Source organism: Helianthus annuus, chromosome 14, assembly GCF_002127325.2.
Source record: "Helianthus annuus cultivar XRQ/B chromosome 14, HanXRQr2.0-SUNRISE, whole genome shotgun sequence".
Taxonomy (NCBI): Eukaryota; Viridiplantae; Streptophyta; class Magnoliopsida; order Asterales; family Asteraceae; genus Helianthus; species Helianthus annuus.
In genome coordinates, this window is record NC_035446.2 from 172,490,474 (window position 1) to 172,508,635 (window position 18,162).

Sequence of the window (18,162 nt, forward strand, 5' to 3'; positions counted from 1 at the left end):
TTTGCGTTTTCTTGTATTTTTACTTTTTATATTTCACTCCTAGAAATGTTCTAAATTTATATTTAAAAACTAAAATATATCAATTTTTTTGTCAGGATAGATATTCGATCATTTAGACATATAACAAGCATAAAAAGATTTTCTTACATCAACTACAATATTTATAGCAACAAATACTCACCAACACTTTGTTGGGTAATCAATGTTAATTCTGATTCTCCTGTATCAAAAACTTTGGCGAATACTATGTTTAGCAAAATCGCTCAAAGCCTACGAGAAGTTTTTAATTTGTCATCCCACCAGAAGGCGTGTGCCAGAAGAGTCCTCATGCTCAGGATTTTTTGAAGCCCGAGAGAAGTTTTTAATTTGTCATCCCATCATAAGGCGGTGTTTGAGTGCATGTTTGCAATAGAATACAGAGTCATTCTCAAATACCAGTTGATGATCCTTATGTACCCGGAAGATGAAAACTACCCAATATGCTGTAAAGCTTGTATGGATAAATACGGGGAGCACATAATTCATTGTAAAAAGCTCACTGGGTTCAAATATCGGCATAACTGGGTGCGGGATGTTTTGTGGGAGATCCTGAGAAGAGTTGGGATTTCTTCTAAGAAAGAGGCCCATGTTATTTCCACACGGACCCTATGGAAGGGAGATCTACTATGCGACCAAAGGATCTGCTCATCTTTGGCTGAGCTGGAGGGAAACATGCTTGTGTGGACCTCATGGGGGGTTTCCCCGTTGGTTGGTTTGAGGGAAAACGAGTTTGTAGTTAGACAAGCAGCAAAAAAGGCAGAATCAAAGAAAGTGGGTAAGCATGATAAAGCTTGCGTAAAGAACCAACATGTCTTTATTCCTTTTTGCCTTTGATACATTTGGTTCCCTAGCCACAAAAGTTATTCACATTTTGACCAGGGTCCAACGAGTCATCCACAACAATTGTTCAGCCCTAGGGGGTAGGAGTTTGTCTTTTGAAGGTTAGGGTTTGCAATTCAGAAAAGGGTGACGACGTAGCTTGTTACTCGTCTACCTTCTGTTTTGATGTAACTTGACAAGTTTTTTAGTGAAATTTACATACTGTTTTATTAAAAGAAAAAAAAGTATTTACGTAACTATAGAGTTTTGTATCCATAAAAAAAGCGAATGATGGATGCCTAATGTGTTTTAAACCGTCGTCTCACTTGTGATTGGACGATATATTATAAATTGAAGTGACATTAGTTGATGAAAACAACTGCTCCACAAAAGGTGTAATTTCCTTTTTCCATGCAACTTATAGCATGGGAATATTTGATACAATTATGTTGACTATAAAGTATTATAACATAAATAAACATATAACTCTTTTATAACAACAAAACACATCATTATTTATAGTTACTCCTAAAGACATCATTAATAACTACTAACAAGCCCTGATCCAACAAAATTTTTATAATTCTTATGAGTCTTTTCACCGACATAGCTTTTTAATTTCTGATACTTACTTGTCAATGTAACACATGTTTTCTTTTTCTTGTAGTTTCAATGTCTATTTACATTTGGAATCAAGACTAGCATGTAATAAAAAAATAAATAAAGGCTATAATCATATTACCATACATAAATATATACTTACTATATACTAAAACACAAAATTAGCTATAGTGAATTCTAAATTCATATATGGGTGAGTCACCATCCAATCACTATTATAGCATATGGCTAGGTGAGGTGTTTCTTTAGGTAACTTTTAACAATTGTCTTTTTTTTATTTAATAATTTATTTTGTCCAGTGATATATTGGTGGCATCTTGTGGGGTGAGATAAAATGGGTTTTTCTAATTTTATTGAGTTTTCTCCTGAACTGGTGTATAAACATTATTGCCTAGTGGAGATGGATATGATCGGGTGGTTCCGTTGGTTGCACGATGATACTCTAGTGGACCGTTAGTGATCCAAATTTGTCGTTTAAGAAAAAAAAAACAATTTTCAAATATATTGATTTGGTAATTTGTATCTACATTAACCCATCCTAGTTAAACGTTTAACTTTTATATCATTTGTGTAATACCCATACTTAATAAACATAAATTAAATAAAGAAATTCGCATTTATTAATTATAATGCAAATACAAGTTCCTTCATAATTTCGAGCTTCATAAAACTTCATAAGTATTAGGACATTTCAACATGTTATCGTTGTTTAGTTTCGTAAACGACTAAACGAAATGCGGAAGCCTGATTCTTTAACTGTGTTCTGTTCTTCATTAAACTTGGTCATTATCCGTAGCCTCGAAACAATCACCTAATTCAAAAATCATCATATACATTAGTTGTATGATGTATATTACTGACGTGTCTAGTTGCGTACAAAAAACTTTAATTTAACGTTACTGCAAAACGTTTCCGAAAGTCATCCCGACAATTGTGTCACATCCCGAAATAGTCCCCAACAATGAATATAAAGTTCTATTGGGTCATACCTTTGCGTACGTGCCGTCCTTGGCGCGTCTGCTCAGAGCTCCTGTAACAAAACCCGAACGTAATCTTGTTTCGCCCATAGCTATAGTGAATTCTAAATTCATATATGGGTGAGTCACCATCCAATCACTATCATAGCATATGGCTAGGTGAGGTGTTTCTTTAGGTAACTTTTAACAATTGTCTTTTTTTTATTTAATAATTTATTTTGTCCAGTGATATATTGGTGGCATCTTGTGGGGTGAGATAAAAGGGGTTTTTCTAATTTTATTGAGTTTTCTCCTGAACTGGTGTATAAACATTATTGCCTAGTGGAGATGGATATGATCGGGTGGTTCCGCTGGTTGCACGATGATACTCTAGTGGACCGTCAGTGATCCAAATTTGTCGTTTAAGAAAAAACCAATTTTCAAATATATTGATTTGGTAATCTGTATCTACATTAACCCATCCTAGTTAAACGTTTAACTTTTATATCATTTGTGTAATACCCATACTTAATAAACATAAATTAAATAAAGAAATTCGCATTTATTAATTATAATGCAAATACAAGTTCCTTCGTAATTTCGAGCTTCATAAAACTTCTTAAGTATTAGGACATTTCAACATGTTATCGTTGTTTAGTTTCGTAAACGACTAAACGAAATGCGGAAGCCTGATTTTTTAACTGTGTTATGTTCTTCATTAAACTTGGTCATCATCCGTAGCCTCGAAACAATCACCGAATTCAAAAATCATCATATACATTAGTTGTATGATGTATATTACTGACCTGTCTAGTTGCGTACAAAAAACTTTAATTTAACGTTACTGCAAAACGTTTCCGAAAGTCATCCCGACAATTGTGTCACATCCCGAACTAGTCCCCAACAATGAATATAAAGTTCTATTGGGTCATACCTTTGCGTACGTGCCGTCCTTGGCGCGTCTGCTCAGAGCTCCTGTAACAAAACCCGAACGTAATCTTGTTTCGCCCATAACTTGACCATACGAACTTTGGTTCGTGTGACCCACACATACACTCATTCGTTTCAACATGCTTGACCTTTGAAAATGATCAGCATCAGGTGTCGACGCCACGGTTGCTGCCTGAACACATATTTGACTTTCCGTGCGTTTGATTTTTCCTATCAACATTCGAGTAGATCAAAATCGACCCAAACAAACTCTGATTTAGGCAAATAATATGTCCACACGTTCGTATCGACAAACCACATCATCTCCACTAGACTCCGTTTCCGAAACCGCCACTACAATGGCCGGAACTCACAGTTTTGCGCGTCTGTCTTTGCGTGGCTTAAAACCCTATCAAACGAGCTCAGTTTCAGACATATAATATATCAAAACGGGCGCATCGCCGAGCTATTCCTATTCGTATTGACGGCGCCACCGCTGAAGAGCCAAAACAGTCACCACATTACTTCGACTCTTCACTGAAATCCTCGTTTTCGTTCAGTTCCTTCACCAAAACATTACCATTCTTCGTCCCATGACTTTAAAATAGAAAAACATGAAACCCAAACATCAAAACAACTCCCGACACTCACCCATTATCACAAATATGATAGATCATAAGATAGGATTATGAAATCTTATCCGAAAATCACGAAACCGCCGAAGCTCTAAGTCTTTTCCTCCTCCTCCTCCTCCTCCTCCTCCCTCTCTCTCTCTCTCTCTCTCTCTCTCTCTCTCTCTCTCTTTCTCATTGTTCAACCATGAACCTTCTCTTAGGGCTGTTCACGAGCCAAGCCAAGGGTAAGCTTGGGCTCGACTCGGTTTCTTAGCTTATTGGATTTGAAAGTGAGCTGAAAATCTAAGCTCGAGCTCAACTAGCCTTCTAACTGAGCTTGCTCGGCTCGACTTGGTGAGGCTCAAATTTAAAAAAATCAACTAATACATAGCATTCAAAACTCAATAGTCTAGTATATCATAAAAAGGTTAAAAAATATGTATATATATCTAAAATAAGTTCAACAAGCCAAAAACAAGTTCAACCAAATACAAAATAAGTTTCACTTTTTAACGAAATACAAAATAAGTTTATCAGCATTCTATTTAACCCCCAAATATGCTATAAATATCCAACTACACACCTAAATATCAGAAGATAATAATCAACCTTTTAATAATACACTATATGTATATAAAAATAAAATATATTAAAGCTAAAATAACTCGAGCCAAACCGAGTTGAGCTAACGAGCGAGCCAAATTGAGCTAGCCCGGCTCGTTACGGATCGAGGCGATCTAGGCTCGCTTTTTAACCGAGCTGAGCTGTCTCTGCTCAGTTTCAAACCGATCCAAATAGAACAAGCTTTTTTCGAACTAAATACGAGCAAGATCCGAGTCACGAGTTTTTGGACAACCCTACACTCCCTAGGTCGATTATCGACCTAGGGTTTCCTTATATTGAAACCCTATAATATTGATATTAGATCATTGGTAATTGTTGATGGTTAATAATATCTTAACAAATATCTTTTTATTATAGAGTATAGACTAGAAGTGTACAAATAACTCGTACCTAGAACCGGACCTGAGGAAAAAAACCCGAAACTGGTTATTTTTTTACCCTTGGTATTTTAAAATCGTAATTGAACATGACCTTACTTGTAGGGTATGGATATGGTATGCATTTTTGAGCCCATACACTACCCGAAATCGTACCCAATTATACCCTAAAATACCCGGAACCGACCATACCCTATAGTCGAACCCGTCATACCCTATACCAGTGTTTTTGAATATCTGGATTTTTAATTCGTATTTTTATGTTTACTTTACAACTTTTATATTTAAGTTTTTCAAAAGCGCAAAAGCAAATAATTTGTACTTGAGTGAATTTATGCTAATTATTTTTAGAAATTACAAGCCAAAATTATGTTTTAAACTAATTTATTTTGGTGTAAAATAATAATAAACATATTTTTTAAAACCATATTAATACTCGGACCCGAACCTGATCATACCCTACCCAGATACATAAGGTATGGTTTTTCTTCCCAATATCCGTACCCGATCCCTATCTGGTTTCACTCAATTTCCTATTATACCCGAAACCAACCAGGTATTAAAAAAAACTCGATTATGCTGTAAAGTTGTAGTGGTGAAGACGGGCCCATAACCCATATATAGATAAGCCCAATGCTGTAAAGTTATAGTGGTGAAGACGGGCCCATAACCCATCTATAGATAAGCCCAATAGAAGCTGAGGCGATCAACGATCGGTCGTTGAAGCAATCCAGGCCGTCGGATCTCGTAACGGACTTTTGACAAATGTTTTGTTCAGATCGTGTCTGCTGGTGAAGGAGAAGTATCGTTGAGTGAAAATGCAAAGCAAGGGTTCGAATTACCACCGGAATGGATTGGTTTTTCGATCCCCTATTTCAGCCTTACTGCTCTGCACCATCGCCGCTATGGCTTCCTTCTATGTCGCCGGTCGGTAAGTCTTTTCTTTCACACGGTGTAACACTCCACCGCCTGATTACTGACTCCTGTGAACTCTGATTTAAACTGATTTGTATTCAAATTCATCAATTGACACAGATGTTGTTTGATATGGACTGATGATCATACCTATTATGCTTAATTGTTTCATGTATTAAATTTTTGTTTTTGTCAAGTTTATGGCAGGATGCAGAGAATAGGGTTTATTTGGGTAAAGAGCTTGACAGAATAACAGGGCAGGTAATAAACCAAGGCAACTCACGCTTAGTTTTTATTAATTCTTTTAGCTCTTCGAGTAGTCACAATCTACACACATATATGCTACCCTAAATCAGCTACAATGATTTGTTGGTAAAGGTAACACCAAAATGCCTATATCACTTGATACATGCTTGTACAATTCAGAACTGTCCAAAACTTTGTGTATCTGATATGACAATGACTACGTATTCATCTGTTTACTTGCTTGGATTTCTTAAATATTTGCCTGGTTGTCTTGGTTTAAAAAAAAGCGCGTAGTGATCCGCTGCGTTTGGATCATGTATGCGAGGCGTTGTTAAATTATACAAAAAAAGATATTTATAGATAATACGTTATACGTGAACTTGTTAACTTTTAAACACCGAAAACATAGGATATCCTAATTTGTTAATACTTAACCCCCTTGTTGAATGGATGGTCATATTTGTTCAATTAAATTTTAAAAACTCAGACCCATTGCAATCATGGTTCAGTTTGTTCAAATACCGGTCAACTGCATAAAGCGTCGAATCATGTGATGATTGCGTCGTGGAATGCTATCTCATTCCCACATCATGTAATGGGTGCGTTATGCGCTCCTGATGTGCGCATATTAAAATCAAGCTGGTTGTCTCTGGAGTTGTCTTGATAGTTACTATTTGATATCAGGGGAAATCTGCTATATCCGTGGATGATACGTTGAAAATTATAGGATGCAGGTAAAGTGGTGTTTTTTCCAAATTTTTACTCTATTCCGCCTTCTTGCTCACAATCTAGTTTGTAAGTTTGATTGACGGTTATATGCTTGTTAGGGAACAACAGAAGAAACTAACAGCTCTTGAGATGGAACTGGCGGCAGCTCGTCAAGAAGGCTTCGTATCAAAGCACTTGTCAAGCACAAAAACTCCTCCTAAGAAGAGACCATTGGTGGTGATTGGAGTCCTTACAGGATTTGGCCGCAAGAACAACAGGGATGTGATACGCAAGGCGTGGATGGCAACTGGTAAGTACATTGTTAGCATTTAACCTCTTGTTTTACTTTGTCTTGGATAGATATATTGTTCTTTCTAAAGAAACACGTACATGTGTGTGCATATATCAGGAACAAGTTATGTGAATAGAATCTTGGAAAAATTATACGTTTTGTCCTTTATCTTGATACCCTTTTTAGGCGGTGTTCTTCTCAACGAATTTTGACAAGTTTTGCACTTTATAGGAAATATCCTTGCACGTTACGTTATCTAACCCTAACCCATAGTTATCGATAGCGAATAGCACCGAGGTACCTATATGCTACGTAGCGATATCGACGAAATAGGGCCCGCTATTTTGTGTTTAGCGATAAAGTAGTAAAAAATTTAAGAAATAAAAAATAGCTAATTGAATTTTTTTATACATATAATGTTAATTTTATACTTTTTATGTATAGATTTTGAAGTTTAAGGACCAAATGTAAACTAGTGATGATAGAGGGGGTTAAGTGTTAAAATACACAAATATTTTTACACTTTTATGTAAATTTTTACAAGTTTTAGGGACTATATGTTAACTAGTGAAAAGATAGAGGGGTTAAAGGTTAAAATTTAAAAAGTTATTTAACCCTAAAAAGCTAAAACACAGAACGCAGCCGCTCTTCTTCTTCTTCTTCTTCTTCTTCCTGACTTCCGGTAGGTTTCCGGCAGAAATTACAGCACCGTAGTCGGAATTCATGGTCGGAATCCCGCTATAATATGGAGTCGCCAAGTAACATATTGCGAGATATGGTTGATTCGCTATGAAGCGCACGATAGCGAACGCTATGTTTGCTATCGATAACTATGCCCTAACCCAGTTAATTTTTCCTTTTAAATAAAGTCACACAAGGGCAGTAGAGTCATTTCACCCATTTATTTGATAGATTCTAATAAATAAAACAAAACAATAATTAACACATTTAATATACAAACACATTTAACACCACCACCATCTCCCACCTCTCACCACCCTTCTCAGCCTTCATCTACCACCACCACCATATCCCACTCCCACCACAACAACCATCTGCTACCCTTCTCAGCCTTATCTACCACCAACACCATCTCCCACCACCACCGCCATCATCTGCCACCGTCCCCCACCCACACCATCTGCCACCGTCCCCCACCCTCCCACCCCCACAACTACAGCCATCGCCGCCCCAACCCTAACCAAGCACCCAAAACCATCATAGTCCACACTCCACCCAACCACTACAGTGCCGGCCACCCCAACCCTAACCAAACACCCAACCATAATCGTCCACCCAACCACTACATCGCCAGCCACCCCAACCCTAACCAAACACCCAACCACTACATTGCTGGCCACCCAACATATCGCAGAATTTAAAACATTTATAACAAATTAAATCCCAAGTGATATGCATACCTTCTTTGTTGTTCAGATCGTAGAGAGAAAAAAGAGAGAGAAGAAAGAGAGGGGGGGGGGGATTTATTTTATTTATTTATATATTTTTTACAAAATAGGCTCTCAATATAAGTTATTTACACAATAGTCCTTGGGATGGTGAAATGACAAGAATGCCCTCATGTGCAAGGCACACGGCCATATTCAACCAAAAAAATTAACAGGGTTGGGGCTAAAGGACGTAACGTGCAAGGATATTTCCCATAAAGTGCAAAACTTGTCAAAATTCGTTGAAAAGGACACCACCTGAAAAAGGGTATCAAGATAAAGGACAAAACGTGTAATTTGACCTAAAATCTTTTTGTTAGACATGCTGCACTTGCGCTTTTCATGAAACATCACATTAGACTAGTATTGCAATATTATTTGATTTCACTCAAGTTAATGATGATAATTGTGAGCAATGCTTGGTCTTAGACTCAATGTCCGTATGTTGTTTTATGTATTTTTGCTGTTATTGCTACATGCTTGGTATTAATAAAATAAAAGTGTTATTGCTGCAGGTGAAGCTTTGAGAAAGATGGAGGATCAAAAGGGTGTTATTGCTCGATTTGTTATTGGAAGAAGGTATACACTTTTCCCTTTTTATTTTCACTGAAAGCTCTTGTTATTTCCATTTTCCAATTGTCCATGATGACTTTTCTTATTCTGAAGTTTAACTGATACATGACAATTTAATTGCAGTGCTAATCGTGGAGACAGTCTGGATAGGGGCATAGATATTGAAAACAGGAACTATAACGATTTCTTTATCCTAGTAAGTATAAAGGCTCACTAATCTGTGGAATCCATCCTCTTACTCTATATATTGGTTTCTTGTACTTGTTTTTTTTCGGCATATGTTCAGTGATAATTCTATTCTGTACATTCTCTATATAGTTCTTAGTAATATCATTATCTACTGTGAAATTATTGTTAATCACAATAGCTGAAAAGTGAAAATGCTCTATACATTTACAGGATAGCCATGTGGAGTCCTCTGAGGAACTTCCAAAGAAGACCAAATATTTCTTTGCTCATGCTGCCGAAAGATGGGAAGCTGAATACTATGCCAAAGTCAATGATGATGTTTATGTAAATATTGGTAAGCATATTTTATTAGGGCATGTGTATTATCTTATTAGTCGATGATAGATATACATGCTTGGAAGTGGGGCATAACTTTAACTTGCTTCTCTGGAAGTAATGCATAAAGTGAGATCATTTGGTCACATAAGTAAGTTGATAATGAAACTGCGTTTGTTTTACAGATGCCTTGGGAAGTACACTTGCTGCTCATCTGGATAGTCCTCGTGTATATATTGGGTGTATGAAATCAGGCGAAGTTTTCTCTGAACAGTAAGTGTGATCTAAACTAATCTAAGACTTCTGATTATACCCATGTTATGTTATTTTGTTTCATGGCACTTGATTTTGATCCTTTTTTTGTGGTTGTGTGTTTTGGCAGGGGTCAGAAGTGGTATGAACCTGATTGGTGGAAATTTGGGGATGGAAAGACGTAAGAAGCTCATATTTGACTTTTTTCTTTTCAGTTTCATATTTGACTTCCCTTTTGTGATTAACAGGTATTTCCGCCATGCATCTGGTGAGATGTTTGTTGTATCAAAGGCTTTGGCGAAATTTGTCTCGATTAACAGGTTTCACACCACTTTCTACAACATCTCATACTTGGCATTTAAACTGTTGCTAACAATTAGTCTGACTTTTGTTTATTTATGGGATCTGGCAGATCGATTCTTCGCACATATGCTTTTGATGATGTCAGTACTGGCTCCTGGTTCATCGGTCTTGATGTCAAACATATTGATGACAAAAAGTTTTGCTGTGCATCTTGGTCAACAGGTCTCTCTCTCTCTCTCTCTCATACATTACACATACAAATGCACTTTTGCTGATGTAAATGTATGTATGCTAAGGGAATTTGTATGGAATAAGGTGTATGCATACGTGGCAATTTTGACCTGTTTGTGGGTAAATAGATCGATACTAGTTGTGCGCTTTGTCTTTAATCATCAAATATGTAATTTTTTTTTGCGAAAATGGAAACGGGTCGAAGGTCATCTAAAAAGCGTATTTTGCTCTAAAAAATTCTATCATCATCGTAGTAATATAATTCCGTTCCGTCATGTTTGTCACATCGATTATTTATAGAACTCAAAACAAATGAAAAACAAAGTGCCGCCCCAACAGATTTGATCTGTTACCACCTATACTTTTTGTTACCGGTGCCCAAAGTATAGATAGTGTTATGATATTGTTGGAGTTTAACGTGGTGGTTGTTTTGCAGGAGGTATTTGCGCAGGTGCATAATTTAATCTAATTGAAGAACCCTGGTTTGATATATACACAACTGAGATAGGTCCCTGATGCTTATGAAAGTTGAATAGTAACAGAAATTACATGGATTCGGTTGAAAGGAGCATGGAATGCCATTTATATACAGGCATGGTTGAGGGAACTCTTTTTCTTTTTCTTTTTTTTTTTTCTCATTGGACTGATACTTGATTCTTTGGTTTTCGAATACCATAGTGCTTACAAGAGCCTTCTTACATTCTGCTTGTTTTCTGTACGCAATACAGGTCGAACATACAACTCAAAGTTTTGATCAGAACTTTATAAAGGTTGTGAATCTAATCTAGTATTCCTACGTTAACCCTAGAACAAAAAAATCATTAGGTAATTGTTGTTACGTTAGAGTAATATTAAACTTTTAATTCATTATGCACCACCGCATTTTAATATTTGAGATTATATAACTTGTGAAATAAAATTTTCACTAAAAAATCTGCGTATGTTTCTGCGGCCTTGAGGGTAGAGGTGCGCAAATCAGAGGTTTTTTTTTTTTTTTTTTTTTTTTTTTTTTTTTTTTTTTTTTATAAAACCGGATCGGATTTATCCGATCTTGCTAAAGTCCAACAATGATCTAAACCGGATTGTGAAAATTTTCATCGGTTTATATCTAGTTCGAAGGTCCATAAAACTCGATCCTATACACCCCAATTGGATTACCCAAAACCATTTTTTTTAAATTCGGATTTTGAGTTTTAAAAATATAAATAAAATAAAACAAATAATTATATAAATTAAACTAAAAAAATCATACAATATTTATTTTTTAGTTTTTATTTGTTATATAACATAAATTCGTTAAAAACAAAAAAAAAACATAAAGTCGTTAGAAAATCATACAAAAAAAAAAAAAAGAAAATGGATTTTTTAAATCCGGATCCAAAAACTCCGGATAGGATCCGATGTGAGAAGAGACGGAAAAATCCGGTGGGTTGAAAATTTTGAAATTAGGATTGGATCCGGCGAATCCTACCGGATTGTATCAAATTCAAGAAAATCCGATTTCCATATGGGCTAGTGCCCTATATAGTAAAACCGTCCATATTTTGGAAGAGAAGTTTGACATATCCTCACATTAGAAAGCGGTGTTAAGAGTGTCTACGAGACCCTCATGCTCAAGATTTCCTCACCGTTATCCTCATTGAAAGGCTAGGCCAACACAGGTCGACGCTAGAGTATAGGACTATCCTTAAATACCGGTTAATCATCCATTTGTTTCCATTTGACGAGCTTTGCCCAGAAGGTTTGTTTGGATAACTTTGGGGAGCATGCAGTTCATTGGAATACAAACATGACTTGGTCAGGGATGTCCAATGTGATATGCTTAAGCGGGCACAAGTATCCGCAAATAAGAGGCTCATGTGAATTTCATGATAGACCCGCTTGAAAGGAAGTCTACTATTCGATCAACAGATGTTCTTGTGTTCGGTTGGGCATGTGGGAAACACGGTTGTGTGAATTTCCTAATATATATGGTATAGTGATACACCGATCCGATATTTCATCGGCAAGAAACAATCAGAAATATTTTACACCAACCTTTTTAAATACGAAACATAAGTCAAAACTTAAAACTTTACAAATAAAAAAAAAGTGAAATAAGTTTAACATAAAAAGAAACAAAAGTTTTTTGTAGTGTTGTCTAATGGATTTATTCTTACCAAATTATAATCCATAACTAAAATTATAAATAATAAACAAAATTCTTTTATTTATTATTTTTTATAATTGTTTATTTTATTAATTAAAGTAAAATGATCAAAATACCCTTATGTGGAGACCACTAGGTCAGATTTAATCATAAAAAATAACTGAGTTAGCGCTAAATGACATATTTTGCAAGGGTTTGCAAACATCGAGTACGTTTTTTGTAATTTTTGAAAATAAAGAACACACTTTGCAATATAGTGTCAACATAAAGGACGATTTTTGTAATTTACTCTATTTGAATAATTTTTTTTAAATATGAACGTTGGCCAACGGTTATGTTGACCAACTTACCTCGATCGTCCCGAATTCAATTCGTTAACATGCTGGCGAGTCCCTTATAGCGCCCCATTTTAATTTCGATGGTGTGGGGTGTTGGCGCCCCTCAGCAGTGGCGAAGCTTGAAAAAAAGTTCGGGGGGTCGGAAAGTAACGGACCTAAAAAAAATTCTATCGTGTAGTTTCGAGGTGTATGTCGGGTCGGACGTCGGTGATTCGATTCGGGTCGGGTCGGGTCGGATCAAACATTAATATCAAATAAAAAACGTTCTCAAACATTAAAAAAGAAGTTATCATTTTATTCTTCCACATAGCATAATCTAATAAAAAAACAAGTTAACAAATCACCCTAAATTTCAAACTCTAATTTCTATGTAAATCAAATCACAATAAGATTAAACAAATAAAATTAGATATAGTTACAGAAAGATTCAACAAGTTTAGGGCAAAAATTCGGACCAATTTCACCCCTAATTTCAACCTAAATCACATAAATTGCAGCCTTAAATTAAACCTAAAGATAAAAAACACATAGCTTTAACCTTATGAAAATTAGATAGGGTGGGTTTTAAGTTAGGCTATATAATAATTTGATTTGGGTTATATAATATACATTCTAGTATTCTACCAAATATAATGATTTAGGCTATAATATTTGGACTAATTAAATATTTTATTTGGGCTATATAAATAAAAAAAATAAAACCGGGGGGTCGAAAATGTATATAACTATTTTTTTTATAAAACAGGGGGAGCGAAAACGTATATACCTACAAAATCCTATAGGAAACGTACATATATAACACTACTGACCGAAAAGTTTGAGGGAGGGGGGGGGGGGGGGGGGAGGGCGGGTGCCCCTACCCGCCCCTTAAATCCTTCGCCCCTGCCCCTCAGGCGCCATTGATGTTGAGGTGGCAAGGGTGGCGTCTCCACACCCTCCGGCCTTATGACATATATCCATCATAATAATACTACCATAAATATTATATGAATAAAAAACTAACAGAGAAACGAGTGTCGCAATGCAAAGTGTTGCCATAGCCGTATCGCGCTGGTATAATATAATACACGGTTGGGTCGTCTACGACTCTCTTAAGTCTCATCAACTCTTTGTTTCCGATCCCTTACGCGTTCTTCTTGTTCGATTGTTTGGCGACTCTTTCTCTCTGTCTAAAATCAATGGATTACGATTTCAGGAACAGGTTGAATCCACCTTACAATTCACAATCCTCCTCCGTCTACAATAACAGGCCATCATCATCTCCGATGCAGCAATCGCCTCATTCGATGTACGGACCGTCCTCGCTTTACCCTAAGATCGGTCAATCCGGTGGTGGTGTCCATCCTCCGCCCCCGAGAAATAACACTTCCTCTTCTTCCTCCTGTAAGTTCCCAGGCCAGGTGTCTATTTGATGATCCAATATATTTATCGTTTACTGATGCATCATCTAAATATCTATTTCCATATTTTTTTAGCAGGAATGGGGATTATGGTTACCTTAAAACCAGAATTTCGGATTACACCACCGGTATTCTTATTTTTCTCTTCTATATTTAAAATCCTTAGTGTGTTTTTCCCCATATTCATGAATTACTGAATTCCTAACCTAGTATATTAGTAATCTTATCTATTTTCAGTTTTACATACGTCTCCACTGGTGGCTATTAGTAAAAACTAGTTATGTTTTCTTGGTTTATGGTGTAGGGCATTTTACCCTTTTTTTTAAAGCAAATTTTATGTCCAAACCATGATTTGTAGTTCAGTTCTTGTGAGATATCAACTCCTGATCTAGAAAAATGTGAGGGGCAGAATTTTGTGTTTAGCAGGGTAGGGTTTGCTATTCAGAAGGGGGTAGCGGCGCAACTTGTTGCTCGTCTACCTGCCATTAGTCTGTAATCGTCTCTGATTTTTAACTTATAATTAAATGAAATTATTTTCGTGTTTAATGGATTATCTAACACCCCTGCTGGTGTAGTAATATTGTCTAGCAAATCGCTAGTTTGAGCAATCACTGCTGCTACGTTTCTTCATTTATTGTTGCCTCAAGGGTTGGACTTGGACCTTGGTCATGTCAAAAGCTTCTTCAGAGGAATTACAACCTAATGCTCTGACTAGATCAGTCATTGTTATAGCGAGATCATGATAGAGGAAGGGTTGTTGAACCTGCCTCAGCCACCATGTGATGAGGACATGACACATTCACTTATTAGGACAACTATAGATGAAGTTGCCAAAATTATGCAAGCCGTTTTACCAACAGTGAATGTTCAACCTACGAGGCTGATTGGATTGTGAGGGGAGGACTAGAATATACACTGAACGATGAGGGTGGTGAAAACGGTATCCGAGCCTTTCTTGTTAGTTTGGGATGGCAGGGCCAATGAGTCTCTAAAAGACGTTATAACTGTAACACCTTAGGCATATATTATTTTGATTGTATTTTTGTAACACCTTAGGCCAATCCCACATTGTTAATGGACGTGGAGAGATGCTGTGTTATACTGGCTGGCTAATATATCATATTAGGATGAATCATGGTAGAAGTATGTAAGGTTTGTCTTACTAATCGCAAGAGGTTAGAGAAAGTAGTTAATTCAACTAACTAGACTTTCTATAAGTATAGAATCCACACTACATATGGCAAGCTTCTTTCTGTGAAATGAACAGCCTTAGTTATATATGGGTTTACACATTTTTAGCATGTTCTCACTCAATTTCCAGATTCAGGAAACAAAAGAAAAGGCAGACACCCTAACTGCCTTTTCTGTAATGGCATCAACCTTTTTGAAATTATTGATATGCAGCAGACACATCTATATAACTTGCTCAGCAGCTGATAGTGTTCAGACAAGTATTTACAGTTTTCTTTTTATTCCTTAAAATCCTTTTCTCTGCTACCTAATTGTTTGTGGATAGTTACTCGTACTGCACTTATATTCCATTAATTGCCATTCTAGACCTATTAAAAGGATCTTAGATATGTGATATAAAGCATTGTAATACAAAAGCCTTTGTATCATTTTGTTTAATTCGATTTTAACGTTGTGTGGTTCTTATTCGAAGTCCTGATTAAATTACTTATATTGTAGCCTCAAATGTCTCCACACATTGGAGAAATTCCTCGAAGCACATTTCAGTTTGACTTTGAACTAGAGAGGAAGATACTTGCTGAAGCAGAGAAGGAAAACCCAAACTGGAGCAAGCTTGGGCTGGAAAACTTTCCTCGTAAAACTGCAAAACCAATATCTCGTGCAGTATGTTATCTTTCTGCTAATACACACGTCTTCTTATTGATGTGATGTTTTTATATAACCCTTGTTGCATAGTTGTCAATAGCGAATGTAGCGATTGCTATAGCGCGCTACGTAGCGTATAGGTCTAGGCTCGCTATTAGGGTTGTAGCGATAGATAGCGATAATAGGCGACAATTTATTTATTTGTTTTGTTTTTTAATATAAATAGCAATTAAGTATAGCTATGAAATAGCTAGATTTTAGGTTTTTGTTAAATATACATGTAAAATAGCATATATACCAGGGTATTTTGATATAATATACATATAAAAAAATTAAAATTTTTTTTTCTAGTGTATCGCTATTAATAAAATAGCCGCCCGCTATTTATCGCCATTCGCAATGTAGCATATCGCTATTCGCCATTAACAACTATGCCTTGTTGTCTGAATTATGATGGGAATGTATTTAAAGACCTTCCCTATGGTTTTCTGCGCATCAGTCTATATTTAATGTCAAAATAAAGCACTAAAAATCAATAAGTATTGATACACATGAATGTAATATGTCAATAAATTTTGATCTGCACAAGTTTGCTGATATTTTCTTAATGATAATTACATTTGATCTGTGAAAACATGTTACTTGCTTTGTTGAAATGAGCTGATTACAGCTGAACTAGATTATCTAATGCACCTTACATAAGGGTTGTTTGGTGTTTCTTGAAAATTTGTGATTCTTATTATTTATGCAGAACTCTAGTGTAGACCCAGTGTCGGGCAAATACATAGCGACAGGTCTTAATAGAGATGCAGTGCCTATTGCTGTTGCCAAATACGGAGATAATCCAATTAAGGTAACTACTTGTCTGCTTTCTTTCTAGTTATTATCTTTTTTAATACTTATACTTCGAAACGTGCGGGGAAATTCGTAATGCAGGTCAGAACTCCTCTCACACTATTTGAAAATTAGTGTTAAAACCATAATATTGTATATTTGTAATACATGTCTGTAACCTTTAACCTGTTAACCTATTGGACCTGTTTCATACTTTCATAGCTATTATTTATATTTTGACCGGTTGCTGATGAACCCGTTTACGAATAGAAATTGACAGCTGTTAGTGTTGGTAAATGTATGATGAGATCTTGTCTGGTTGACAAAGGATATTTTGGTTTTATTTTAATTTTATAGGTTAGGGAATTTGTGAATGGCTACACGGTGTTGCGAGAAATGGGGTTTGAAGCCAATAGTGTTGCTGAAGCATTATTTGCCCATGATAATGATAAGGAGGCTGCAGCTCATTATCTGAGCGGTTCATCCTGAGAGGGCCACTACCTGTCGTATATCATTTATATTCCCTTTGTGTGTTTGATTGTAAAATGGGCTACTTCTGATTATCTGGTTTTATGTCTTTGTAAATTGAAGTGTCACCAATGACTTGTGATGTGTGGATTATTGATTGTTTACAAAGTTGAGAAGTAGAAGATATTGGAAAACTGAATAGATAATGTCTTAAACTGGTGGGTGTTTTGTTTGTTTATTTGTTACGAGATCTTAAGTTTAGATATTAGTCATCTACTACTAACACTCTCTCTCTCTCTCCAAATCACAACTGATTAAGAAGGCCAATGAGCTTGTGGTGGAGTGGTAAGGGAGAGACTTGTGTTTCTAAGAGACTCAAGTTCAATTCCTGCTTCTCCCCATTAGTTTTCAGCGGCACCTGGTGATGATGGGAGACTAGGCGAGTAGGCGGCGATCGCTAGTTCGATCCTTGAACTGAATGGGTTTTACCTCACCGCACTGTCGTGCCTTTGGGCGAGTGTTAACGAGCTTCTGCCCTAGGTGAGGGTTTTCCCCAGTTCGGAGACGAGTGTATCCCGATGCAAATTTCGCCAGTAACCCATTTGAAGGATTCGTTGGCCGTTAAAAAAAAAAAAACAATCTTGTCTTACCCTACTACGTAGTTGCTATTAACCACCACGTGCAT

General features: G+C 36.3%; 2 protein-coding genes across 2 annotated transcripts; both read left to right on the forward strand.

Annotated features, from left to right (window-relative positions):
- Positions 1–5,686: 5,686 nt before the first annotated feature.
- On the forward strand, positions 5,687–11,235 carry LOC110905150 (hydroxyproline O-galactosyltransferase HPGT1). Its single transcript, XM_022151043.2, has 12 exons — positions 5,687–5,911; positions 6,093–6,156; positions 6,826–6,875; positions 6,969–7,159; positions 9,105–9,168; positions 9,286–9,358; positions 9,562–9,685; positions 9,852–9,939; positions 10,049–10,099; positions 10,167–10,238; positions 10,331–10,443; positions 10,889–11,235. Exons 1-12 carry the CDS (start codon positions 5,799–5,801, stop codon positions 10,909–10,911), a joined length of 1,026 nt encoding a protein of 341 aa, XP_022006735.1. The 5' UTR covers positions 5,687–5,798; the 3' UTR covers positions 10,912–11,235.
- A 2,791-nt stretch (positions 11,236–14,026) lies between these two features.
- Positions 14,027–17,692, forward strand: LOC110905151. Its single transcript, XM_022151044.2, has 5 exons — positions 14,027–14,322; positions 14,415–14,467; positions 16,029–16,193; positions 16,927–17,028; positions 17,367–17,692. The coding sequence occupies exons 1-5, from the start codon at positions 14,118–14,120 to the stop codon at positions 17,496–17,498; spliced, it is 657 nt and encodes a 218-aa protein (XP_022006736.1). The 5' UTR covers positions 14,027–14,117; the 3' UTR covers positions 17,499–17,692.
- The last annotated feature ends 470 nt before the right edge of the window (positions 17,693–18,162 follow it).